The sequence below is a fragment of the Geotrypetes seraphini genome, chromosome 5 (assembly GCF_902459505.1).
Source record: "Geotrypetes seraphini chromosome 5, aGeoSer1.1, whole genome shotgun sequence".
NCBI lineage: Eukaryota > Metazoa > Chordata > Amphibia > Gymnophiona > Dermophiidae > Geotrypetes > Geotrypetes seraphini.
Genome location: NC_047088.1, coordinates 154,010,872 through 154,037,943, shown reverse-complemented (window position 1 = coordinate 154,037,943; position 27,072 = coordinate 154,010,872). Strand labels below are relative to the sequence as shown.

The window sequence follows — 27,072 nt, the reverse complement described above, 5'->3', positions numbered from 1 at the left end:
TGAGCTATATATTTGTCTTTAACAGTGAGCCTGCTGGTTGTTTCATGGAAAGCGAAAAATTGTAAAGCACCAGTACTAGCAAATACAATTAGCAAAGTATGCTCCATGGAGTCCACAACATTTCAAAGGATGTTTTTGCACATTGAATTTTAAAAATTTGCCACTGACACAACCAAAGTAGATCATGCAAGGTCTGGGGCTGGAGAGAAATTAAGCTAAGCATGGGATAGGAAAAAAGGAAATGGAATGGAGTGGGGGATGATTTAAGGTACTGGGGGATACTTGGGGGGGGTACGGGGGATGATTTAAGGTACTGGGGTACATGGGGGTATGGGGGTGTAAGGGATTATTTAAGGTACTGGGGTGTACGTGGGGGGTATAGGACCTGCCTGCCAGCCACTAGGCCTCCCTGCACTGTGCCCTGTCCCTGCCTGCCCTTTCCCAGCTACCACTAGACCACCAGAGAAGGGGACAGGTACAGAGCCTGGCAGGGTGGGGGGATAGGGTGCAGAGCCTGGCAAGGAGTGTAGGGTTGGGTGCAGAGCCTGGCAGGGAGAATTTGGTTCAGAATTTTTTTTCTTGTTTTCCTCCTCTAAATCTAGGGTGCGTCTTATAGTCAGGTGCGTCTTATGGAGCGAAAAATATGGTACTTACCGACAACACTTTTATTCAATAAATTAGTGGGCAGGTCTGAGATCCTAACTATGACTTTCATCATGTCATATACAACTTCTCATATATTCTATTGTATATAATATTATAGCCCATTCTAATCGCCAATCAGATTCTAGGTGGATAGCAATATTTAAAAAATACATCTAGGCAGATAATATTTAAAAATAATACATCAAAGTTCTCAGCAAATTTAAAATAAATCAATTAAAATAATTAGTTTTTTAAAATTTTCAAAAGATATAATAATAAGAAATTTTCCTAATTCAGTAGGAAGATAATTCCCAAAGTTTTTTTCCTGCATATTCAAAAGATTTACTAATTAAAGACGTTGAACAAATATATTTACTTTTTGAATGACTTTCAAAGAATGCTGGAAACGAGAACCAATTCTACTTACTGGAAAGGATAATATTACATTACATTACATTACATTAGGGATTTCTATTCCGCCATTACCTTGCGGTTCAAGGCGGATTACAAAAGGTTAGTTTAAAAAAAACAGAGTTACAATGATTAGCTAGAGAGGTAAGTTGTAGGTCTTATAAACATTTAGCAGGTTGTTGAGGGTGAGGTGGTTTGTAAAAGAGTTAATAGGTGGTCATAGTGGAATTTCTTTTGTTATTATTAGTGCAGTAGTGGGTAGATCAAATGTCAGTTTTAGATTTACTAAACGGTCGTGAAGTTATTGCTGCTTCTTAATAAATCTTCAGGTCCCACACCATATATCATTTATGTATCAATGTAACGAGTGCTTACATCACTTGCTTCTGCAAGGCTATATATCGCCACATCTTTTGCTATCAACAACTGTAACACAATGTTCTTTCTTATCTGCATGCTGTGCCTATGACCCCACTAGGATTCTTTCCGCCATTGTTGCATCTACAGCTGTGACTGGTTTCATTTGGGGTGGGAGGGAGGGAACGCCGCAACACTCCCATGGCGAGGGCCGAACTGCGGCTTCTGCTACAGTTCAGGTCGCCTCCCCTTGCTCACCCTGCCCCCTGTGCCTATGTCCCTGCCCCTGATTGGCCCCCCTTTCCTGGCCCTATTTCTCTCTACCCCGATTTTCCCCTCCCCCTCCCTTCCCCCCTAGGCAACGGCCTCAACCATCAACCAATGGAATTTATTTAACAGTGGAGTCACCCAATCATATTTCTTAGCTTTGAATATCAGACACACCCCTGTGGTCTGAAGCAATTGCAACTACATTTCAACTTCAGTGTAATACCACAGTACAGGCAGTCCCCAGTTCAAGAATGAAAGATTAGGTTTCTTACCTCTGTTAATCTTTCTTCGCGTTTACGCCCAGCAGTGTCTACTATGAGCTATCAAGACTCAAGGTGAACAAAGCTATGGGACCAGACAAACTACACCCCAGGGTGTTCAGGGAGTTGAGTGACGTCCTGGCGGAACCATTAGCCGCGCTCTTCAATCTGTCCCTAAGTACAGGAAGAGTCCCGTTGGACTGGAAAACAGCTAACGTCATTCCACTCCACAAAAAGGGATGCAAGACGGAGGCTGCGAATTACAGACCGGTGAGTCTCACATTGATAGTGAGTAAACTTATGGAAACACTAATCAAATGTCAATTAGATGCAATCCTGAACGAGGAGAATCTAAGAGATCCCCATCAACATGGTTTTACGAAGGGAAGGTCCTGCCAATCAAATCTGATCAGCTTCTTCGACTGGGTAACAAGAAAGCTGGATATAGGGGAGTCCCTGGACGTCGTGTACTTGGACTTCAGCAAAGTGTTTGATAGCGTCCCACACCGCAGGTTATTGAGCAAGATGAGTTCGATGGGATTAGGTGAAACATTAACCGCATGGGTTAAGGACTGGCTTAGAGGTAGACTTCAGAGGGTAGTGGTAAACGGTACCCTCTCTGATACGACGGAGGTGATCAGCGGAGTACCGCAGGGCTCGGTCTTGGGCCCAATCCTATTTAACATCTACATAAGAGACTTGGCTAAAGGACTTCGAGGTAAAATTACATTATTCGCCGATGACGCCAAACTATGCAACATAGTAGGCAAAAGCACAATAGACAAAAGCACAGTGCCTGACAAAGCTCAATGCCCGACAGTATGACACAGGACCTACTCCTGCTGGAGCATTGGTCAAAGATTTAGCAACTAAGTTTCAATGCCAAAAAATGCAAGGTCATGTACCTTGGCGGCAAAAATCCATGCAGGACTTACACTCTAAATGGTGAGATCCTAGCAAGGACTATAGCAAACGTGACTTGGGGGTGATCATTAGTGAAGACATGAAGACTGCCAATCAAGTGGAGAAAGTTTCATTCAAGGCCAGACAAATCATGGGTTGTATCTGTAGAAGCTTCATCAGCAGTAAGCCCAAGGTCATAATGCCATTGTACAGATCCATGGTGAGACCCCATCTGGAATTGCAAAGTCTCAAGCAGTTGCAGTTGAAGCAGGCCATTCAGAAGGGGTTCCCTGTTTGGCGAAATTTAAAGAATCAGTATAGTTTGCCGGGTCTATGCTTTCAGACAGATTTGCTAGGGCATCAGGCTGCCAAGTGGTATAAATTAATATTGGAATATTTGAATAAAAAACCAAAAAACTAGTTTAAAGGATATTTGGAGCATTGAGATAAAGCAGCAGATTTCTGCTACTCAATGGCCATAGATTTGGACTTAGAGGATGAGATGTACAGCATCAGCATCTATGAGACAAACTTATTTTTTTCTGTTACATAGAGTTTTTTGGACCTCAGTTCGTTTGCAGAAGTTAGACAGTTCAAAGTCTAATAGATGCTGGCATTGTCATCTTGAAGTAGGGACACTGGATCATTTGTTGTTCTATTGTCCTTTGATACTCATCTTTTGGAAATCAATATGGGGACAAATTAATTTGATTTTGGAGTCTTCGATTCCGTTATCGTATGAGGTGGTTATTTGTGGTACATTGTTGTCACCTAAACCTCCTTTAGACAAGTATAAAAGTAGATTATTTTCCATCATGACTGGGAAAATCATGCAAATGGTTACCATAAACTGGAAAAATTGGGATTGACTTAATTTCTCCTTTTGGTGGGACTCTATCTTTATAGTACAAATATGAGAAAATGAATTCAGAAATGTTATTCGCTATAATAATTTCCTTAGCGCGCATGCTCACTTCAATCCCGGTGGCTCCATGCGTTTGTAGCTCCGTGGCCGGCAGAAAAATTGTATTGTAAGAAAAAAAGTTGGTAAAGCGTTCAGCGCGTGCGACGCGTACATTTGATTTGCTGCGAGTGGCGGTTTACTTTACTCAGCAGCAGTTATTCTGTGCCGGTTGCCGCTTGATTGAAAAAAAAAAAAAAAGGGTAGGTGGGAGAAGGAGCACAATAACTGACAATCCTCTTAACATCACCATTATTCCCTCAACATCCCGGACCTCCCCCTGACATCTACATACACACACAGAAGGACAGGGAGCCAAACAGATGGGACACTGATAGACTGACAGAAAAGGTGGCAGTGAAAAACACACACAGAAGGACAGGAGGCCAGGGAAAGAGATAGAAAAAAAAAAAAAATCAGACAGTGGACAAGGAGAGAGAGACACACAGAAAAAAAGACATACAGCGGCCAAGGAGACAGACAGCAAAAAAAGACATACAGCGGCCAACGAGACAGTCAGCAAAAAAAGACAGACATACAGTGGCCAAAGAGAAAGTCAGCAAAAAAAGAGAGTCAGACATACAGTGGCCAAGGAGAGAGAGAGAGAGAGAAAGAAAGACAGACACACACATCTATTCTAGCACCTGTAAATGTAATGGGCTTAAAGACTAGTTTAATAATAAGTTATTTAAATTAACATGGAGTCCATTGACAAATTTTGTTAATGATAATTAGCTGGTTTATTCTCCTGATTTCTTATTTGATTTACACATCCAGGGAGGGTGGGTGGGTGGGTGGATGGGTATTATATTTTGATGTTTTCATTGATCAATAAGTTCAATATGATTTTCACTCTATGTCTGAAATAATGCATTTGGTTTTTGTTCTTGTACTGAGGTGGGAGGGAGAGGGAAAAGTTTTTGAAGTATTTCTGACTGATGCAAATGCAATTTTGAAATTAATTATATGTAAATGTATATTTTAATGCATTGTTTTTGAATGAAAAATGAATAAAGAGTTATAAAAAGAAGTAACTCTTAATCAACCAGAAACTACATTTATCCAGCATCTACAAATTCCCATGGATGCCAGTTAACTGAGAGTCTACTTGTAAATCTAAAAGTCTCCTCAAAATTTTCTAAAGCTGGACTCAAAATAAAAACATCATCTACATAAGATAAGACAAATATTCCTAAACTAGTCAACCATTACCCCAAAGGCTCATATATAAATTAAGGTAAAATTGGTGAGCCCTGTGGAACCCCACAATCTGCCAACCCAAAATCAAAATTTGAATTAGCTCCTTTTACACAATATCTTCTTTTATTCAAAAAATACAAAAAAAGCCACAATTCAACCTTATCACCCACTTCCACAGCACTCAATCTGTTTAATATTGTATATTTTATTATGATCTATCAAATCAAATGCTGCAGATATATCAAATTGAAGCAGCAATGTTTGTAGCAAAACTCATAATTTTTCTAATTTCAGATCCAAAATTAACAATAAGGTTTCCATGTTGTGGAGTGGGCGGAAACCATGTTATGTTGTATGTATACAACCTTTGGAAAATATGTAATCAGAAAATATACCACAAATTCTAACAATTTAGCCTGCCTTTGAATACTGACCATGAACAATATAATTCAACTTTATTTCAATCAACATTTGATGTTTTGGTATTGGTATAAGTATAATATCGGTAAGCTGAACAGGATATACTCCTGCTGTTAATCCTGCTGTTAACACCTTAATACATACATATATATATATATATATATATATATATATATATACACTAAACAAAACTAAACTAAACCTTAGGTTTATATACTGCACCATCTCCACAGTTGTAGAGCTCGGCAAGGTTTACAGGAATTGAAATGAAAAAGGAACTTCAAAATTTTGTGTTCCTGGCTACCGGTGTCTACCGAGAGCCAAGGTAGAAGACATAGTGAATCGCATCGACAGTATCATCAACAGCGTGGAAGAAGAAGATACGGTGGTGGTGATCCATGCGGGGACAAACAACGTGAGCAACAGGAACTACAACGGGGAAGTACTGAAGAACCAGTTCTGGATGCTAAGAAGAAAGCTGAAGACCAGAATGCAGAAGGTAGCGTTCTCGGAGATCCTACCGGTACCCAAGGCCAACGAGAAGAGGCAGATGGAGCTGCAAGCAGTCAAAGTGTGAGGAAGAAGAATTCCACTTTGTGCGCAACTGGACGACGTTCTGGGGGAAGAGCAAGCTATTCAAGAAGGATGGACTCCATCTAAGCAGAGATGAAACGAGGCTACTTGCAAGCAACATCAAGAGAGAAATTGAGAAGTTTTTAAACTAAGAAGAAGGGGAAAGCCGACAGAGAGTCACTGGTTTGGGAACCGGTATACCCAGAGGATACCATGCAGAAAGATAGCGGAGAAGACTCACCGGATCATAAGCAAGGCAGAAATCCTGACATATCGAAAGGGACACAAGAGGGAAGGAAATGCAAGAGAGTAACAAGCTGCACGAACGCAAGGAGCCCAAAGAATAAGATGGGTGAATTAGAAGCTATGGCACAAAATGATAACCTTGACATCATCGGTATCACGGAAACATGGTGAAACGAGGAAAACGTCTGGGACACTGTGCTACCGGGATACAAGCTATATCGCAGAGACAGAGTGGCTCAAAAAGGTGGGGGCATTGCCCCTATACATCAAAGAGGGAATTGAGTCTACCGTAGAGAACACGAAGAATAAGTTAGAGTCTCTATAGGTCAAAATTCCAGGAACAAATGGAACAGAAACGAATATCAGCATCTACTACCGACCCCCAGGGCCGTCCGAAGAAATTGATGAAGAAACGACGGACGAGATTAAACACAACTGCAAGGGAGGCAATGCAGTTATCATGGGTGACTTCAGTAATCCGGGGATAGACTGGAACCTAGGCACCTCCAGCAGCAATAGGGAGACCAAGTTCCTGGATGCTGTAGGCCAGGGGTGCCCAATACGTCGATCGCGATTGACCGGTAGCTCAGGAAGGCAACGTGAGTCGATTGCAGAGCCCATCCCGGACTCCGTGATAGACTCGTGTTGCCGTCCCGATCTACCGAACCTATAAATCTTCCTCTCCCCGACGTCAAAGACGCCGACGCCGGGCATCCACTTTAGGCTATTTTTTTCATTTCTGGGGGGGGGGGGGGGGGGGGAGCGTGGCGGCGGCGGCAGCAGCAGCAGCCTGAAAAAGAAATCATCTTGGCCCGGGTCGGTGTCATACTCCGGAACTTCTACCTCTTTCAGCAGCCCTCTCTCTTCTACCTACTTCCGGCTACACTCCCTCACTCCGCGGCTCTCTTTGGCAACTCAGCAGCAGCGATCGACATAAGCTTCTGACGTCGGGGCCTACCCTCTGCGGGTCACGCTTGTTTCAACTTCCTTTTCCACAAAGGCGGGACTCGTAGAGGGAAGGCCTCGATGTCGGCAGCCTGTCTTGATCACCGCTGCTGACGAGTTGCTGAAGAGAGCCACGGAGCAGGGGGTGTTACCGGGTGCAGGTAGAAGGGAGAAGGCCAGATGCAGGACTCGTGGGTGAGGGAGCAGAAGAGAGAGAGAAAGAGAGAGGGGAGGGAAACAAAAGGAAATATTTCATACTGGGCTGGGCCGGAGTGGAGGGAGGGTGGAAAGATTCTGGCTACAGGGTGCATTAACAAAGGAAAAGGGGGGAAAGCTGAAAATGGAGATAGTGACACAAAGGGTAAGCAGGACCTACTGAATAAGGATAGAGATACAGAGGGGACATGAAGAGAAGGTGAAATAGAGACATAGAAGTAATGCTGAAAAAGTGTGTGGGGGGGAGATAAAGACATTGAAAGGGCAAATGGGAAAAGACAAGGACAGAGACAAATGAAGATTCTAAAAAAGTGGTGAGATAAGGATATAGGTGAGATGGACACAAAGAAGGGGGATGCTGGAAAATAGGTGGAATGGTAATTCTGACAGACATAGAAGGGAAATGCTGGATCAAGGAGAGATGGGGCTCAGGCTGGATGGAATGGGGAGCGGAATGCTGGTCAGCGCGACGCTTCTGCAGGGAAAGCTTGGGACGGCAGTAGCTTGGGGGCTGTTCCCCGATGGCGGTGGCAGCAAACCGAGTGGCTTGGGGGAGGGCACGGAGAAAGAAAGAAAGGGGGCAGACAGGAAGACAGAAAGAAGGGGGAACAGGGAGACAGAAAGAAAAAGTTGGGGGAGAGAATGAGGTCTGAAGGAGAGGAAACATACAGGAGGCTGAAAGAAAGGAAGAAAGATTGGATGCGCAGTCAGAAGAAGAAAGTGCAACCAGAGACTCATGAAATCACCAAACAACAAAGGTAGGAAAAATGATTTTATTTTCAATTTACATTACATTACATTTGTGATTTCTATTCCGCCTGTGCCTTGCGGTTCTAAGCGGATTACAGTTAAAAGAGATCAGGACATTACCGAGAGAATTACATTACAACGATTTAAGTAAATTACATGTTGTGGTATAGAAATACAAGTATAAGATATCTGGATTTATCGATAGAATAGCTTGACAGGGTTCAAGTAGTTACAAGGTTCAGTGAGGAAAACAATATAGGCAACTGAAGAAAGATACCTAACTTTGAAGGAATCAGTTGAGTGGATACCTAAGGGAGATGCTTATTTAGGAGAAGGTTAAATGGATACCTAAGGGAGATGCTTATTTAGGAGTTTGGATATTTTTGGTAAATGAGGTTCAAGGGGATGACTAGTGTGTTATTTGCTGGGGAGAGTGCATGTGTGATTGGGGAGGGGAATATTAAGTAAGGACGTGTTTTTTGAAAAGAAATGTTTTGATTTCTTTCCGAAACACTTTGATGTCTGTTGTTTTGATCATCAGTTTGGTGATGGTGGGGTCAATTTTCGCTGCCTGAGTTGCTAGAAGGCTGTCGTTAAGTTTCTTACGTCGGGTACCATTATGAGGGGGGAAGGTGAAAAGATTCTGAGTTCTTCTTGATCTGGGTAGTCGGTAGCGGCAAAGACGGTTGTTCAGGTAATTGGGGGCCATACCATGGGTTACTTTGAAAAGTAAGCAGTAGAGTTTGAATTGAGTTCTTGCTTTTATCGGAAGCCAGTGAGAGTCTACATAGGCGGGTGTGACGTGGTCGAATTTGGTCCTTGATCTGGCAGCTTGGCTTCAACGCCAAGAAATGTAAGGTCATGCATCTCGGTAACAGAAATCCTTGCAGAACCTACACCCTGAATGGAGAAACTTTAACAAGGACTACAGAAGAACGAGACTTGGGAGTGAGCATCAGTGCTGACATGAAGGCAGCCACTCAGGTGGAGAAGGCTTCATCTAAAGCACGGCAGATGATAGGTTGTATCAAGAGAAGCTTTGTCAACAGGAAACCTGAAGTCATGATGCCATTGTACAGAGCCATGGTGAGACCTCATCTGGAATACTGTGTGCAATTCTGGAGGCCACATTACCGTAAGGATGTGCTCAGAATTGAATCGGTTCAGCGGATGGCCACCAGGTTGGTCTCGGGGCTAAAGGGTCTCCCGTACGAAGAAAGATTGAGCAAATTGCAGCTCTACACTCTCGAAGAGCGTAGGGAGAGGGGAGACATGATTGAGACTTTTAAGTACATCACGGGACGGGTCGAGGTGGAAGAGGATATCTTTCTTCTCAAGGGACCCTCGACCACAAGAGGACATCTGCTCAAACTCAAGGGAGGGAAGTTTCGTGGAGACGCCAGGAAGTACTTCTTCACGGAGAGAGTGATTGAGCATTGGAACAAGCTTCCAGTGCAGGTGGTCGAGGCACGCAGCATCCCAGACTTCAAGAACAAATGGGATACCTATGTGGGATCCCTACGAGGTCATGCCAAGGGATAGGGTCACTAGGACTTGAATTGGCGGGTCAGTAGAATGACAGTACAATTATTGTACTTTAGGGGTCAGTAGACTTAAGAGGGTGGGTAAATGGTGTGGGCAGACTTGATGGGCTATGGCCCTTATCTGCCGTCATCTTTCTATGTTTCTCTGTTTCTATGAGTCTGATAGCTGTGTTCTGAACGGTCTGTAGTTGTTTTATCATAGTATTTGGGCAAGGTAGGTAGAGGCTGTTGCAGTAATCTAAGGAGCTGAGTATGAGGGATTGTACAATGATCTTAAAGTGTTCTTTGGAAAAGAATTTTCTTATTTTTCTTAGGTTTCGCATGGTGAAGAATGCTTTTTTTATGGTTTTGTGTATTTGTGTTTGCATTGTGCAGCCTCTGTCTAGGTGTGTTCCCAGAATTTTGAGAGTATTCTGTATTGGATATTTGATTGTGTTTACATGTAGTTCTGTTAGGGATGGTTTTTGTTCCTTCTCTAGTAGTAGGAATTTGGTTTTCTCCGCATTCAGTTTTAACTTGTGGTTCGTCATCCATTTTTCTACAGTTTCCAATGTTGTTTTCAGGTGTCCGTTGGAGGTGGGGTCTTGAATGTCGAAGGGGAGGAGGATGGTTATATCATCCGCGTAGCTGAAGGATGTAATGTTTAGGGTGTCTAGGGCCGTGCCTAGGGATGCTATGAAGAGGTTGAAAAGTATGGGCGATAGAGGGGATCCTTGTGGAACTCCACAGGGATTTGACCATGAGTCGGATAGATCATTTGACTTGACTCTGTATGATCTTGTTTTGAGGAATCCTTGGAACCAGTTGAGAACATTACCTGATATTCCTATGGCATCTAGTATCTGGAGTAGTATGGAATTGTCAACTAAGTCGAATGCTGCTGAAAGATCGAGTTGGATGATTAGTAACTTATTTCCTTTGCTGAGGTGCTGACGGGCTATGTCTAGTAGGGAAACCAGAAGTGTTTCAGTACTGTGATTGGCTCTGAATCCGGATTGAGTAGGGTGTAGGATGTGGTGGTCTTCTAGGTAATTGGCGAGATATTGTGCTACTAGACCATCTATGAGTTTGACGTATAGAGGTATAGAAGCGATTGGTCTATAATTTGTTGGGCTGTCTATTGGGCCTTTGGGGTCTTTTAGTATGGGAGTAATTATGATTTCGCCAAGTTCCGTGGGGAACTGACCTTCCCTTAGGGTGGTTTGCAGCCATAGCGTGAGACCAGCTGTGAATTTAGTGGACGCTGTAGCTAGTAGATAAGGAGGACAATTGTTCAAATCACATGAAGATTTGCTGTATTTTTTGTACAGCCGGTCTAGGTCTGACCATTGTGTCGTTGGGAAGTCGGTCCAGATCCTATCTGCTGAAGTGGCTTCGTCTTTTGTGGGCTTTGTTAGTATCTCTTCTAAGATGTTTCGAGAGTTGTTGAATGTGGATCTGATTGTGATGATTTTGTGTTTGAAATGGTCCGCTAGTTGGGAGGCTGGTGGAGTTTGGTTTCCTAGGGTGGCGAGGTGGGGTTTGGTATCAGTGAGATTTCTGACAAGGTTGAAAAGTTTTTTTGTGTCCGGTTTTGAGAATTTATATCTGCTGTCTATATTTTGCACTATGGCTCCCTTTTACTAAGCCGCAATAACGTTTTTTAGCGCAGGGAGCCTATGAGCATTGAGAGCAGTGCGAGGCATTCAGCGTAACTCCCTGTGCTAAAACCTACTATTGTGGTTTAGTAAAAAGGGAGGGGGTATATTTGTCTATTTTTGTATTTTGTTACTGAGGTGACATTGCATAGAGTCATCTGCCGTGACCTCTTTGAAAAAATCCGGAATATGAATAATGAACATTTTCTCTGCCTTTCAGTGTGCTTTGTGTTTTAAAAAAATTTTTATTGTTGGTAGATCATTTTGACTTAGTCATTATAAAAGTAGCTCGCAAGCCCATAAAGTGTGGGCACCCCTGCTGTAGGCGATTGCTTCCTGGAACAACTTGTCAAGGAGAATACGAGAGGAAACACAATTTTGGACAATTCTAAATGGACTACGAGGACCAGAACAAGGTGTAGAAGTAGAGGGGACGCTGGGAACCAGTGATCACAATATGATCTGCTTCGACCTGGACACAAGGGCGAAACATTGATCCAAAATGACGGGCACGGCGCTGAACTTCTGAAAAGGGAATTACGAAGGGATGAGACTCATGGTGGGGAAGAAGATTAAGATGAGGTAAGCACTGTAAAGATGCTAGAACAAGCATGGTCCTTTTTTAAGGACACAGTCACCGAGGCGCAAAATCTATATATACCGCGTAACGGCAAGGGATCCAAGAGGAAAAAGAACAAGGAACCGGCGTGGCTCACTGTAATGGCGAAAGAAGCGATCAGAGACAAGAAGACTTCATTTAAGGAATGGAAAAGGTCAAAAATGAACGAAAACTGGGAAAAGCACAAACAGCATCAAAGCAGGTGCCATAAAGCGGTAAGAGAGGCCAAAAGAGACTACAAGGAAAAAATAGCCAAGGAGGCAAAAAACTTCAAGCCGTTCCTGGAAATGACCTGTGAAGGAAGCGGTGGGGTCATTGGATGACCATGGAATAAAAAGAGTGCTAAAGGAGGACAAAGCCATGGCTGACAAACTGAACACATTTTTTGCATCTGTGTTTACTGAAGTGGATATACACAACATACCGGAAACCGACAGGGTATACGCGGGAAACGAAGACGGGAAACTGATAGGGTTGACGGTCAGTCTAAAAGAGGAATGCAAGCATACTGATAGGCTTAAAAATGATATATCCCCGGGACCGAATGGCATCCATCCGAGGGCAATTAAGGAATTGAAAGGTGCTATAGCTGAACTGCTTCAACTAATAGCCAATCTGTCAATCAAATCAGGAAGGATTAAGGAAGACGAAGGTGGCGAATGTTATGCCGATCTTCAAGAAAAGTTTGAGGGGTGATCTGGGAAATTACAGACCAGTGAGTCTGACCTTGGTACCAGGAAAGATGGTACAGATGCTGATAAAGGACCGCATCATTGAGTACCTTGACGGACATAATCTGATGAGGACCAGCCAGTATGGCTTCAGCAAAGGAAGATCTTGCTTGACGAACTTGCTGCACTTCTTCGAGGGAGTACACAGGCAGATAGACAAAGGCAACCCGGTCGACATTGTATATCTGGATTTTCAGAAGGCGTTTAACAAGGTTCTGCATAAACGACTATTTTGAAAAATTGCGAGCCATGGAATCGAGGATGAAATACTCACGTGGATTAAAAACTGGCTGGCAGATAGGAAACAGAGAGTGGGGGTAAATGGACAATACTTGGACTGGAAAAGCATCACCAGTGGAGTGCCGCAGGGTTCAGTGCTTGGACCCTTGCTCTTCAACATATTTATAAATGATCTGGAAATTGATACGACGAGTGAGGTGATTAAATTGCAGACGATACTAAGTTATTCAGAGTAGTGAAGAAGCAGGAGGATTGTGAAGATCTGCAACACGACATAAACATGCTTGAGAAATGGGCTGCGACATGGCAAAAGAGGTTCAACATGTATAAGTGTAAGGTGATGCATGTCGGTAACAAAACTCTTATACACGAATACAGGATGTCCGGGGCATTACTTGGAGAGATCCCCCAGGAAAGAGACTTGGGAGTGCTGGTTGACAGATCGATGAAGCCATCCATGCAATGCGCGACGGTGATGAAAAGGGCAAATAGGATGCTAGGAATGATTAAGAAGGGGATCACAAACAGATCGGAGAAGGTTAGCGTGCCGCTGTACCAGGCCATGGTACGCCTTCACCTGGAATACTGTCCAGCACTAGTCGCCATACATGAAGAAGAACACGGTATTACTCAAAAGGGTCCAGAGAAGAGCAACCAAAATGATTAAGGGGCTGGAGGAGTTGCCATACAGCGAGAGATTAAAAAAACTAGGCCTCTTCTCCCTTGAAAAGAGGAGACTGAGAGGGGATATGATCGAATCATTCAAGATACTGAAGGGAATAGACTTAGTAGATAAAGACAGGTTGTTCACCCTCTAAAGTTAAAAGGGGATAGATTCTGTACAAACATAAGGAAGTTCTTCTTCACCCAGAGAGTGGTAGAAAACTGGAACGCTCTTCCGGAGGCTGTTATAGGGGAAAACACCCTCCAGGGATTCAAGACGAAGTTAGACAAGTTCCCGTTGAACCAGAACGTACGCAGGTAAGGCTAGATTCAGTTAGGGCACTAGTCTTTGAACTAGGGGCTGCTGCGTGAGCGGACTGATGGGCACCATGGACCACTGGTCTGACCCAGCAGCGGCAATTCTTATGTTCTTAAGCTAGTCCTATGACCACATAATACTAATACTAACTCATTTTTGACCTACAGGCCACTGTACAGGATTGCTATACAACACTTTCAGGTAACTATGGCAATGTATTGTAATGTTAATCTTAATAGCAGGGCTGTTTAAAATTTTTGCATCCCTTAAGAATAATTGTATCACTGTATGTGGTGCTCTAATACAGAGATGAACATTCAGCAGGGAAAAACCAACTATGATTAACCTTTTCCTATCATGTGTCCCGGATGACGGGACATTCTAAAAAATGTCGTTGCCATCGTATGTCCCATGGCATGGGACATACAGTACACCTTTCTACCTATCATTTGTCCCATCTATTGGGCCATTGTGTTTACAATAGCCGTAAATGATAACAGTGAATAATACAAAACTTTGCTAAAATAATTACAATTGGAACCAGCGTAACTTAAAATTTATTACAATAGGAAAAGGTTAAACTCATTTCACTTCTTCTTTGAGCCAAAATCTGTTGAAATGAATAACTAGAGATCTGAACCCATTTTGTCACCTTATTTCCCCCTCATGCATTCAAATCATTAAAGTGATCCTTCGTTCATTTACATACCTGGGCTCCAATAGGCTTTTCAGAAACTGGAAAAGTAAAAATGGATCCTGAAAGGAAAGAGAGAATCTTGATAAAATGCAACCCTGAAAAACATCCCACCTACTATAATTTAACATTTTATCAAGTTTATATAAGGGGAAAGGGGGAAGGGGAAATTTTGTACCTGGGGTAAATGAAGGGTTAGGTGATATGCCCAGAGTCACAAGAAGATGCAGTGGAAATTGAACCTCTAGCTCTCAGGCCACTACACTAACCATTAGGCTACTCCTCCATTACTCATTAATATTCTCTTTCAGAGTAACTGAATTGGGTTTACTTTGGACAGTTTTCACAAGGAGAAAAAGCAATGTTACTTACCGTAACAGTTGTTATCCAGGGACAGCAGGCAGCTATTCTCACTAGTGGGTGATGTCATCAGACAGAGCCCGGTACGGACGTCTCACAAGCACGTGTTGCTTGTAGAAACTTAAAGTTTCTAGATGCCCGCACCGCGCATGCACCGGTGCCTTCCCGCCCGGAGAGCCGTGCGTGTCTCCTCAGTTCAGGTAGCTAGCCTGAGAAGCCAACCCAGGGGAGGTGGGTGGGACGTGAGAATAGCTGCCTGCTGTCCCTGGATAACAACTGTTACGGTAAGTAACATTGCTTTATCCCAGGACAAGCAGGCAGGTATTCTCACTAGTGGGTGACCTCCAAGCTAACCTCAGTGGGATGGAGGGGGAGTTGGCGACTTAAGAGAATAAATTTTTCAACACTGTTTGGCCAAACTGTCCATCCCGTCTGGAGAAAGTATCCAGACAATAATGTGAGGTGAAAGTGTGAACCGAGGACCAGGTGGCAGCCTTACAAATCTCCTCGATTGGTGTTGATCTGAGGAATGCTACTAAGGCTGCCATTGCTATGACCTTATGGGCTGTGACCTTACAAGGAAGTGATAATCCAGCCTGGGCATAGCAGAAAGAGATACAAGCCGCCATCCAATTAGAGATGGTGCGCTTTGATACGGGTCTTCCCAACTTATTAGGATCGAAGGAGACAAAAAGTTGGGGGGTGGTTCTGTGTGGCTTGGTACGATCCAGGTAGAAAGCCAAAGCACGTTTACAGTCTAGAGTGTGGAGGGCCGATTCTCCATGGTGAGAATGGGGCTTAGGGAAGAATACTGGAAGTACAATGGATTGGTTGAGATGAAATTCGGAGACCACTTTAGGCAGGAATTTCGGGTGAGTGCGGAGGACCACCTTGTCGTGATGGAATACTGTGAATGGTGGATCCGCCATCAATGCCTGGAGTTCGCTGACTCTGCGAGCAGACGTAAGGGCTACAAGAAAAAGCACTTTCCAGGTGAGGTACTTAAGAGGGGCCCTGTTGAGTGGTTCAAACGGGGGCTTCATGAGATGGGAAAGGACTACATTGAGATCCCAAACTACTGGGGGTGGTTTGAGAGGAGGGTTAACATGAAAGAGTCCTTTCATAAATCTGGCGACCACCGGATGGGTCGAGAGGGGTTTCCCTTGTAGAGGCTGGTGGAAAGCCGCAATAGCGCTCAGGTGGACTCGTATGGATGTAGACTTGAGCCCAGATTGAGATAGGTGTAGGAGATAGTCCAGCACGGAGGATAAGGAAGCTCGCTGAGATTCCTTTGATTTAGAAACACACCATGAGGAGAATCTGGTCCATTTCTGGGAGTAGCATTGTCGAGTGGCGGGCTTCCTGGAAGCCTCCAAGACCTCCCTCACTCCTTGTGAGAATTGGTGAGGGGTTACGTTGAGAGGAACCAAGCTGTCAGGTGGAGAGACTGCAGGTTGGGATGAAGTAGTGATCCTTGATGTTGAGTAAGTAGTGAAGGAAACACTGGAAGTGGTACTGGTTCCCTGCTGCTGAGTTGAAGCAGAAGGGAGAACCAAGGTTGTCTGGGCCACCGAGGAGCTATTAGAATCATGGTGGCCTGTTCGAGTTTCAGCTTGACCAGAGTCTTCTGGATCAGCGGGAATGGTGGGAACGCATATAGAAATCGTTTCCCCCAGTCCAGTAGAAAAGCATCTGCCTCGAGGCGGTGAGGAGTGTAGATCCTGGAGCAAAACTGAGGCAGTTTCGAGTTGTGGGGAGCCGCAAAGAGGTCTATCTGAGGCGTCCCCCACTGTGTGAAGATTTGGTGAAGGGGGCTGGAATGGAGAGTCCATTCGTGAGGTTGTAGAAGACGACTTAGGTTGTCTGCTAAGACGTTGTTCTTCCCCTGAATGTAGACAGCTCTGAGGAAGGCGTTGTGGCGCACCGCCCAGTCCCAGACTCGTAGAGCTTCCTGGCAAAGGAGGGCCGAGCCCGTGCCTCCTTGCTTGTTGATGTAATACATGGCGGCCTGATTATCTGTGCGAATGAGGATCACCATGTCGTGAAGTAGGTGTTAGAAAGCTTTGAGAGCATTGAAGATGGCTCTGAGCTCCAGTAGATTGATTTGATGTAGTCTGTCCGCACTGGTCCAGAATCCTTGGGTGCGGAGACCATCCAGGTGGGCCCCCCATGCATAGTTCGACGAATCGGTTGTGAGAACTTTCTGATGGGGGGGAGAGTGCAACAGCAAACCTCTGGATAGATTCGAAGAGGTCATCCACCAAAGTAGAGACTGCCGAAGAGCAGGTGTGACTACGATGCGTTCGGTTAGTGGATCGGACGTCTGATTCCACTGTGATGCCAGGGTCCACTGGGGGATTCTGAGATGGAGTCTGGCAAAGGGTGTCACATGTACTGTGGAGGCCATGTGGCCCAGGAGCACCATCAGTTGTCTCGCCGGTAGGGTTTGGCGAGTAGACACCGACTGGCAGAGATGAAGAAGAGCCTCCATGCGTTGAAGAGGCAGGAATGCTCGGAGTTGAATGGTGTCCAGGACTGCCCCGATGAAGGGGAGGGACTGGGTGGGTTGTAGATGAGACTTGGAAAAGTTGATCTCGAAGCCCAAATTCTGGAGGAAGTAGATTGTAGTCAAGACCGCCGAAGTGACCTCTGGGGCTGACGGGGCCTTGATGAGCCAGTCGTCGAGGTATGGGAACACCTGTAGACCCCTGTCCCGGAGTGCCGCAGCCACTACCACCAGGCACTTTGTGAAGACTCTGGGGGACGAAGAGAGGCCGAATGGTAGCACTCGGTACTGTAGATGCAGATTTCCCACCTGAAATCTGAGGAACTTTCGGGAGGCCGGGTGAATGGGGATGTGAGTGTAGGCCTCCTTGAGATCCAGGGAGCATAACCAGTCGTTCTGCTCGAGGAGGGGGTAGAGAGAAGCCAGAGTCAGCATACGGAACTTCTCTTTGACCAGAAATTTGTTGAGGGCCCGAAGGTCTAAAATGGGTCGCAGGTCGCCCGTTTTCTTCGGGACGAGGAAGTACCGGGAGTAAAATCCTCGGTTCAATTGGTCTGACGGGACCAGCTCAACGGCCCGAAGCTGAAGCAAGGTTTGGACTTCCTGAAGAAGAAGGGCGGTTTGTGTCGAGCTTGAAGGATACTCTCTTGGAGGATGGTCCGGGGGGACCCGATGGAACTGAAGAGAGTATCCGTCTCTTATGATGGTGAGGACCCATAGGTCCGTGGTTATGGCCTCCCATCGGTGGTAAAAAAGATGGAGGCGGCCCCCTATGGGAGAGGCTGAGGGGTGCAGAACGGTGTCGGTTATGCTCCCAGGAAGGGAGTCAAAAGGGCTGGGTAGCCTTAGGTGCAGCCGGTGGCTGGGGTTTTTGCTGAGACTTCTGGGGAGGTTGTCTCTTCGCAGGTTGCCTCGCAGCGGGCGTTTGTCTAGGCATGTAACGCCGCTGGTAAATCAGGGGTGGCCTGGAAGGTCGAGACTGTTGAGGTTTGGGTTTGGGCCGCAGGATGGATTGAAAAGATTTTTCGTGATCCGACAGCTTCTTGGTAACAGTTTCGATAGACTCATCGAACAGATCAGCTCCCGCACATGGTACGTTGGCGAGTCTGTCCTGGAGATTGGGATCCATATCAATTGTACGGAGCCATGCCAGGCGACGCATGGCTACCGCGCTTGCGGCAGCACGTGCCGAGAGTTCGAATGCATCGAAGGAGGATTGCATCAGCTGGAGGCGTAATTGGGAGAGGGAGGCTACCACTTCCTCGAACTCGAATCGAGCTTGGGTGTCTATGAAAGGAGTGAACTTGCGGAGCACCGGCAAGAAGAACTCCAGATAGGAAGAGAAAAAGAAATTGTAGTTCAGCACCCGTGACACCATCATGGAGTTTTGATAGAATTTTCTACCAAATTTGGCCATCGTTCTCCCCTCTCGGCCCGGCGGTACAGAGGCGTAGACCTGAGAGGGATGAGAGCGTTTAAGAGAGGACTCGACCAGTAGGGATTGGTGAGAGAGTTGAGGGCCCTCGAACCCTTTATGGTGCACGATGCGGTATCGAGCATCGAGTTTGCTGGGAATCGCCGGTATGGAGTATGGTGTTTCGAAACACTGCATGAAGGTCTGATCCAGCAATTTATGCAGAGGGAGCCGAAGCGACTCCGTTGGAGGGTTAGGTAAATGCATGGTGTCCAGATACTCTTTGGAGTATCGGGAGCCCGTGTCAAGAGTCACATCCAGATCATCTGCCATTTGTCGGAGGAATGATGAGAAAGATAATTGATCCGCCAGCGTCGGTTTGTGAGACGGGCTGGAGGAGGAAGAGGCCTCCGGGTCCATGGACATCGGGGAATGGCAAGGAGAATCGGGTACGGGTGTTTCCTCGTACTCCGGTCCCTCCGGAGGGGATACCTCTGATGAGGAGTATCCCATACGTTGCAGTTTTTTCTGCGGTGACACCTCCGAATGGCGTGAGGAGTGCCACGATGAGTGTCTGGATCGATGTCCGTCTCGGTGGCGGGACGGGGATCGGGATCGTCTGTGCATCGCATGGTCTCCCGAGGCCCCCAAGTGATGGATAGGGCTGGAAGCGGTGGATCGCAACTGGGGTTGCGATGCGGATTCTTGCGATGCTACCCAAGTCTGGTAAGGAGTGCGGAAGAACTCTTCCTGACTATGCCCAGGGCTTTGATTATCGATCGAAGGTCTGGTCCCATGTTGGCGCGGAGGCGTAATGGGCTCTAATGGCGGCATATCGGTAAGCGAGGCTTGCCGCATGGGCATCGCCGCCCTCCCCCGTTCGTCCTCGTCGGTTTTCGAGGTCGAACGGCGTGGGGGAGGGGGAGGGGGCGGACCGCCCCTTTGGACCGGTACCGGGAGGTCACCCTGTATGGCAGCGATGAGCCCGGGTCCGATGGTCTGCATGAGCTCAACGAATTGAGCTTCCAGCATGGACCGTAGCGAAGCCGATAAGGAGGGATCCGCACCGAAAGGGGGTCCTCCTGCACGGTCATCGCGTTCCTTCGAGGTCGAGTGCTTATGCTTGGTAGCTTTAGGCACTTTGATGACCACTGGTGGTACTGTGGAAGGAAGAGGTACCTGAACCGAGGAGACCGGGGCAGGCACCGACGTCGAGCTCGTGGATGGTGTCGGGATGAACGATGCCGGTTTCACCACACTCGATGCAGGAGGGGTCGATGCCGGTTTCGCACGAACCGGGGAGGTATCAGATGAAGTGGAAGCTGAAGGATCCTTAGCTGCGTCCATCTTGAACATCGACTCCCACAATAGGCAACGCCGTTTGAATGAGCGTGCCGTAAGGGTAGAGCAAGGCCTGCACGATTTCGGGATGTGGTCAGGACCAAGACACTGCAAACAGCGTCGGTGCGGGTCCGTGAGTGAAATCGCGCGTTGGCACTTGCTGCACTTTTTAAACCCGGTGATTGGCCGGGACATAGGCCGGAAAATCTCCGCCGCGAGGTCGAAGCCAGTAGGCCTGAGCCACGTGGCCGGCCCGTTCGACCCGCCGGAGGAAATAATCTTTCTTTTTCTTTTTTTTTTTTTTTAACTGAAAAAGAAATGTACTGTTAATTGTAATTAAAAGAAAGCGAAAAACGCGGACAAGGAAGGCAAATTTAACTGAATTCAGCTAGCGCATGATGAAGTTGAACTTCTCAGCTCCGCGGAAAGAAAAGAACTGAGGAGACACGCCCGGCTCTCCGGGCGGGAAGGCACCGGCGCATGCGCTGTGCGGGCATCTAGAAACTTTAAGTTTCTACAAGCAACACGTGCTTGTGAGACGTCCGTACCGGGCTCTGTCTGATGACATCACCCACTAGTGAGAATACCTGCCTGCTTGTCCTGGGATAATAAATTATATACATACACACAATATAGGCCCTATTACATTACATTACTGGCTTATATTCCGCCTGTACCTTTCAGTTCTAAGCGGATTACATCAGAACGATAACTGGACATTTCCAGGAAGAGAAATACAAATTACAATTAAGGCGTAAGGTCTAAAGCAATTTTGATGAGTGGGTTCTAAGAGGGGGAGAGAGGGGGAAAAGAAGGGATTAGGACATTTGGGTGAATTTCTTGAATAGTAGGGTCTTGATTTCTTTGCGGAAAGCCTTGAGGTCAGTTGATGCTGTCAGTAGGTTGGTGATGGAGGGGTCCAATTTAGCTGCATGTGTTGCAAGTAAGTTGTCATACATCTTTTTGTGTTTAGTTCCTTTAAACTATTTTGACGTTAACAGTATCACACACATATTTATTTGATTATGCAACTGCAGACAGACTTCTTAAAGGCAGGGAGCATGCATATTCTCACTCCTTTATTGTTCCACATTACCACACTGAGGAAGGCGGCATCTGACACTAGTCTGTCATGTGACCTGAGTCTGCAGCAGAACTGAGAAACCTTGTTGTTCAGACGAATAGCAAAAAGGTCTACTGAATGGGCACCCTACTATCGGAAGATCTTGTGGGAATGCCCATGCTAAGAGACTACTCATGCTCATCCTGTTCACTAGTGTCTTTCCCCACCAGGTATGTTTTCCAGAGCACCATACAGTGGATGGTGGCTCATTGCAATATCCTGTCTGCTATCTCAGACAAGGAGTACAGTCCTGTACCCCTCTGCTTGTTGATATAGTACTTGGCAACCTGACTGTCCATCTGAATGAGGACAACTTGGTTCATAAAATGATCTCTGAAAGCTCTTAGAATGTTCCAGATTGCCTGTAGCTCTAAGAGGTTGATCTGGAGCTCAATCTCATGAGTGGACCAGGTCCCCTGTGTATGAAGTGTGTCTGCATGTGCTACCCAACAACCTAGGGTGGATGCATCCATAGTTACATCCTTCTGGGATGGAGGAATTTGGAATGGTAGTCCCAGAGTCAAATTGTTCTGAATCAAAGAGCTTGAGCCAAATCTGGAGTAAAGAGCTGCATGGGAACAGGGTTGATGGGAATCCTGCAGGGATCCCCTTCAGGGTCACAGGAATCCCATGAAGAGGGAAGTAATTCCTGCAGAAGTGAACTTGCTAAGATCCTCCTACAGGTTCAAATACTGCCTCCTTCTTCCTTCAATAATTTATTGTAGTAGTGCTTGCTCTCTGCCCATAACAGATGCATCCCTTCAAAAGACTGAGGGCAGTGGTCTGACATGCACCAAAGGGAATGTTTCGGGTCAGCCTTCCTGCATTAAAGGGAAAGCTTTCAGGTCAGTGCCCAAGGCCTTTTAAAGAGCTATGGCTATTTAGGGGAAGAGACAGAGAAATAATGTACAGGGAGTGAGGAGAAGGAGAACTTGAGGGGGGAAGGAAGGAATAAGCTAAATATTGTAGTACTCAGGCTTGTATGGATACTGCGGGGATAGTAGTCATGGGGATGGGGCGGGGACAGTGGTCACGGGGATGGGGTGGAGACAGTGGTCGCAGGGATGGGGCGGTGACAGGGACGGTGGTCGCGGGGACGGGGACAAATTTTTTCCCCATGCCATTCTCTAGCTGCTACATCTAGAGCTTCAGAGACAGTACAGCAGCGCGAGGCCAATTTTATTCCTTTTCCTGTCTAATAGAAGATTAGAATAAATAAATACCAAGGCAACACCGGGAAATCAGCTAATAATTTATAAAGCACACAGCCATAATAGAGACAGTCACCTCTGCACAGGTAGCAGCAAAATCCAATGAAAAAGAGCAGAGTGAGCCTGGTCTTCAAAACCCACTTTTAATAGCAACCAATCATTAAAACCATGCATAAAACAGTCTTGTCAATCATAATAACACCTGGGAAATGGTGGACTCAACACGGACCGTTTTATGCATGGTTTTAATGATTGGTTGCTATAAAAAGTGGATTTTGAAGACCAGGCTCACTCTGCTCTTTTTCATTTAATTTATAAAGCACTACTTGCCAGTACTCTCTATCTTCACCTGCTGGCAGATGGGTATAACCCATTAATCTAGACTGATCCTGTGGTGATATAATAGAAGACCCAATTACACTGGGTGCATCATTTGAAACCAGTGGTGAGCTTCTTAGACATGAAGGGAAAATAGCCAAAGCAAAAATCAAATGGCTCAATTGTGAGGAAATAAAAAGAAAAAAAACAGCATCACTGAGAAAGAAAATAGCAACCAGGCCACAGCTCAGGCCTCAAGAAGTACGGAAAGAAAATTTAAATTTGCTGAAAACTCTGGGAAAATAAAAAGTGGGAAAGGAAAACTGAGAAGAAAAATAAATTAAAAAGGAGTACTGCAGGACAGACACTGAAGAAAACACTGCCAAAAATGGCAAAAGTGCTGAGGAGAGCTCACAGATGTGATCTCTCTGCTCTAGAAACTAAGTCCTGCTTGTTCTTGGAGAAAGGGATTATCACTGAAACTGCTACCAGAGTGGCTAAGCATGAAGAGAGCACTGAGAGAAGAGAGTATTGGGAAGAAGGAGGACAAGCAATGGTGGAAACAAAAGCATTTGAAAGATGAGATAATACCAGAGAGAAGCACAATTTCTTCCATGAAAAGTACTTGAATGAAAAACTCCTAGAAAACCAGTATATTTGATTAACTAAAACAACCTATTCTCTATGCATTCTGAACAACAGAGCTTTTACTAGGCAATTTATCATTGGAGTTCACTGCCAGAAGGATCTCAAGAAAGCTCATAAGAGTTCTGACAGATGTCTGAAAAAAAGGAGCCTATAAGTCCATAAATCTGATCTTCTCATACTGTTGGCAGATCTTTTAAGTCAAATAAAAGAACCCCCAACCTCATACGGTTTAGTCCAGGGGTGTCCAACCTTTTGGCTTCTCTGGGCCGCATTGGCCGAAAAAAAGTTTCTGGGGCTGCACAAACGCTGCAGCAAGACAGCGGAAGGAGCCGGCAAGACGGTAAACACCCAGGGGCAGCAGAGTAAAACACTGCATCACCCTCGACCGGGGCAACACAAAATACTTCACTGGGCCGCAGGTTGGACACTCCTGGTTTAGTCTATCAATGTGAAATTAAAATCTTTAGTAAGCAGAACAGACACCATCTATAGACTAATCAGCCTAGGAAAAACAAGAAGCAATTTCAAAATTCTCACTGCTATGAACACAAGATGAGCATAGACTAATTGTATTATGATGTATAATTGACTCAGTTGAGTTACCTGACACTTTCTCAAGGTTTCATTTTCTCTACAACTCTAGAGGTTCTAAGGGTAATTGTTACTATTATTAGAGCATCAGTAGAGCAATTTTGTCCAAAGCTCTAAAGTGCTGTAACAAGGGATACATATATCACACATGGAGCAGACACTACCATGACCCATGTAAAAGTAATTCAGCTAACTTCACAGACCTTGAAACAAAGTATGGGTAGGAATCTTATAACACCTCAACTTTTTGATATCTTTATGATAAGAACAGAATAGATTGCTATTAATAGATGCTTCTTTGGTTACTTTTTTCCAAGATGTTCTGGCACACCCCCTTGTATATCTATCAGGAGGAAGAGAAGTACACTGTATTTTAAGTCTATCGCTTTGATGTCAAACTCCTAGTGACTAGGGTAGGAATGATAGCAAGAAGAGAATCCTGGCTACTGCACAACATAGGATTCAGGTTGCATGCTTACTGGATTCTGATAGAACTTCAGCCTGCCTACCCTACTGAAAACTCGTGCTATCAAGGTTAGATTTAAGATTTAGGATACGACAGGACAGCAGAACCCAGAAAGCGGGTAGGGTGAACAGGGGTGTTCGAGATCCCAACAACTGGAGAGAACCAGAAGCTAGCCACAGGACTGCTTTTAAGAAGTACACGCACATAACCCTAAAGAAAGCTTAAGAATTGGGTGAGTTCAAAATTCAGCATCCTAGGAAGTTCCTTACAATCAATTAGGAACAAGGAACTATCATTCTTATTTGCAACCTGAGCATTAGCTGTGTTTACCGGGCAAGGGATTGCTCTCTACCCCTTTCTCATCACGTCAGGCGCTGGGACTTTTCAAAAGTCCAGCGGGAATAACTGCTTGAACTACCATTCTTACTTGAGACCTGAGCAGTAGCTGTGTTTCCTGGGCATGGGAGCACTCTCCGTCCCTTTCTCACCACATCAGGCACTGGGACTTTTAAAAAGTCTAATGCCTAATGGCGCGTCTTATTGAATTGAATAAATATTTTCTTTTACATATTTTCATTTAGTAGATTGGTTTTTAACTTTTTGTGTTAATTTTCTTAATTAGATACAGATTTCTCTAGGAATGGTTTTTTGACCATTTTAGTTCTATATCTAATCTATTTTAGAATCTGGTTCACTAACGCATTAGTTTATGAACCTATTCCTGTTCATTACTCCTTAAATAGATATGTTAGGACTCATAGATCTTATCATCTATCCCACACTTTGTATGATTGTTCAGAAGTTGGTCCCTTTCCAATTCAAATGCTCAATACCACTCATCATTCTTTCAGAACTATTAGAAAAAGAGAACGGATGTTTGAAAAAAAACGTAACTTTCACAGACTCTCTAACCCATGGGTGTCCAATGTCGGTCCTCGAGGGCCGCAATCCAGTCGGGTTTTCAGGATTTCCCCAATGAATATGCATTGAAAGCAGTGCATGCAAATAGATCTCATGCATATTCATTGGGGAAATCCTGAAAACCCGACTGGATTGCGGCCCTCGAGGACCGACATTGGACACCCCTGCTCTAACCATTTCAGATTACCATACTGTTTCTTGTGCATATTTAAACATACGATCAATTAGGAACAAGGTACAATTAGTTAAGGATTGGTTAGAAGAAAACCATCTTGATATATGCTTTTTGACTGAAACATAGCTAATTTCAGATAATGATATTATTATTGATGACATTCATCCTAATGGTTATAAAATGATTGCACTATCTGTGGCTTCAAAAGGAGGTGGAGGGATTGCAATTATTTTAAGGTTTTACTTTGATTTCCAGATTATTGATACGAAATCCATTGAAGATCTAGAAATTTTCACTTAAAAACTATCTAAGCAAGATCTTACGGATAGTTTGATCATTACTCTGTTCTATATTCCTCCAAACAAATGGAGTAAACTTAAAGAAGATTATTTTTTTTTAGTATCTTCTACTGAATTTAACCAACGATGTGTATAATCTTCTACTTGGTGACATCAATCTTCATTTAGAACAGAAAGATAATTAAACTATAAAAGATTTATTCTTGTTTATAATAATAATAATAATAACTTTATTCTTATATACCGCCAACAATCTTGCGACTTCTAGGCGGTTTACAATGAGGTGAAACTGTTTATGTCATCTTTGGGACTCTCTATACCACTGCTCTTCAACCGCTGGTCTGCAGAAAATTCCTGCCAGTCCGCGCAGGGCCGACGAGATGTAATTTCCATCTGGTCCGCGCAGGGCCGGCGAGATCATGGGGAGCCTCCGACAGTGGCTTTCTCCCCTCCCAGCAGCTCTCTCCTTACTTACCAGCGCAGCGATTCACTAAGGCAGCCTTGGGGCTTTTGCCGAGTCACAGCCGCCTCTGATGATGCAACTTCCTCTTTCCTCAGAGGCAGCGCGACCCATCAAAGAACAAATAAGGAGAGCTGCTGGGAGGGGAGAAAGCCACTGTTGGAGGCTGGGAAGCTGCTGGGCAAGGGAAAAAAAGGAACAGCTGCTATTGGACCTGGAGGGAAGGAGAAGGAGAGGTGCTGCTGGGAGAGGAGGAGGGAAAGGTGTCTGGTAAGCTGCTGGACAAGGGAAAAAAAATGACAGTTGATACTGGGCCTGGAGAGAGGGAGAAGGAGAGATTCTGCTTGGAGGGTAGGAGGGAAAGGAGCCTGGGAAGCTGCTGGACAAGGGAAAAAAGGGTCAGCTGCTACTGGACCTGGAGAGAGGGAGAAGGAGAGATGCCGCTGGGAGGGGAGGAGCGAAAGGAGCCTGGGAAGCTGCTGGACAAGGGAAAAAAAGGGACAGCTGCTACTGGATCTGGAGGGAAGGAGAAGGAGAGATGCTGCTGGGAGGGAAAGGAGTCAGGAAAGCTGCTGAACAAGGGAAAAAAGGGACAGCACTTCACTGAGGAACAGTTAATAGGGGATGTTAACTGT

The 27,072-nt window shown here is 45.2% G+C and overlaps 1 protein-coding gene across 2 annotated transcripts in view; it reads right to left on the bottom strand.

Moving 5' to 3' along the window:
* The window catches only part of VPS8 (VPS8 subunit of CORVET complex), a 755,312-nt gene that overhangs the window by 377,539 nt on the left and 350,701 nt on the right, over positions 1-27,072 (bottom strand). For both annotated transcript variants that reach the window (XM_033944522.1, XM_033944523.1), the window contains one exon: positions 14,620-14,666. In XM_033944522.1, the coding sequence (XP_033800413.1) occupies positions 14,620-14,666 (47 nt within the window). The remainder of the gene's footprint in view (positions 1-14,619; positions 14,667-27,072) is intronic.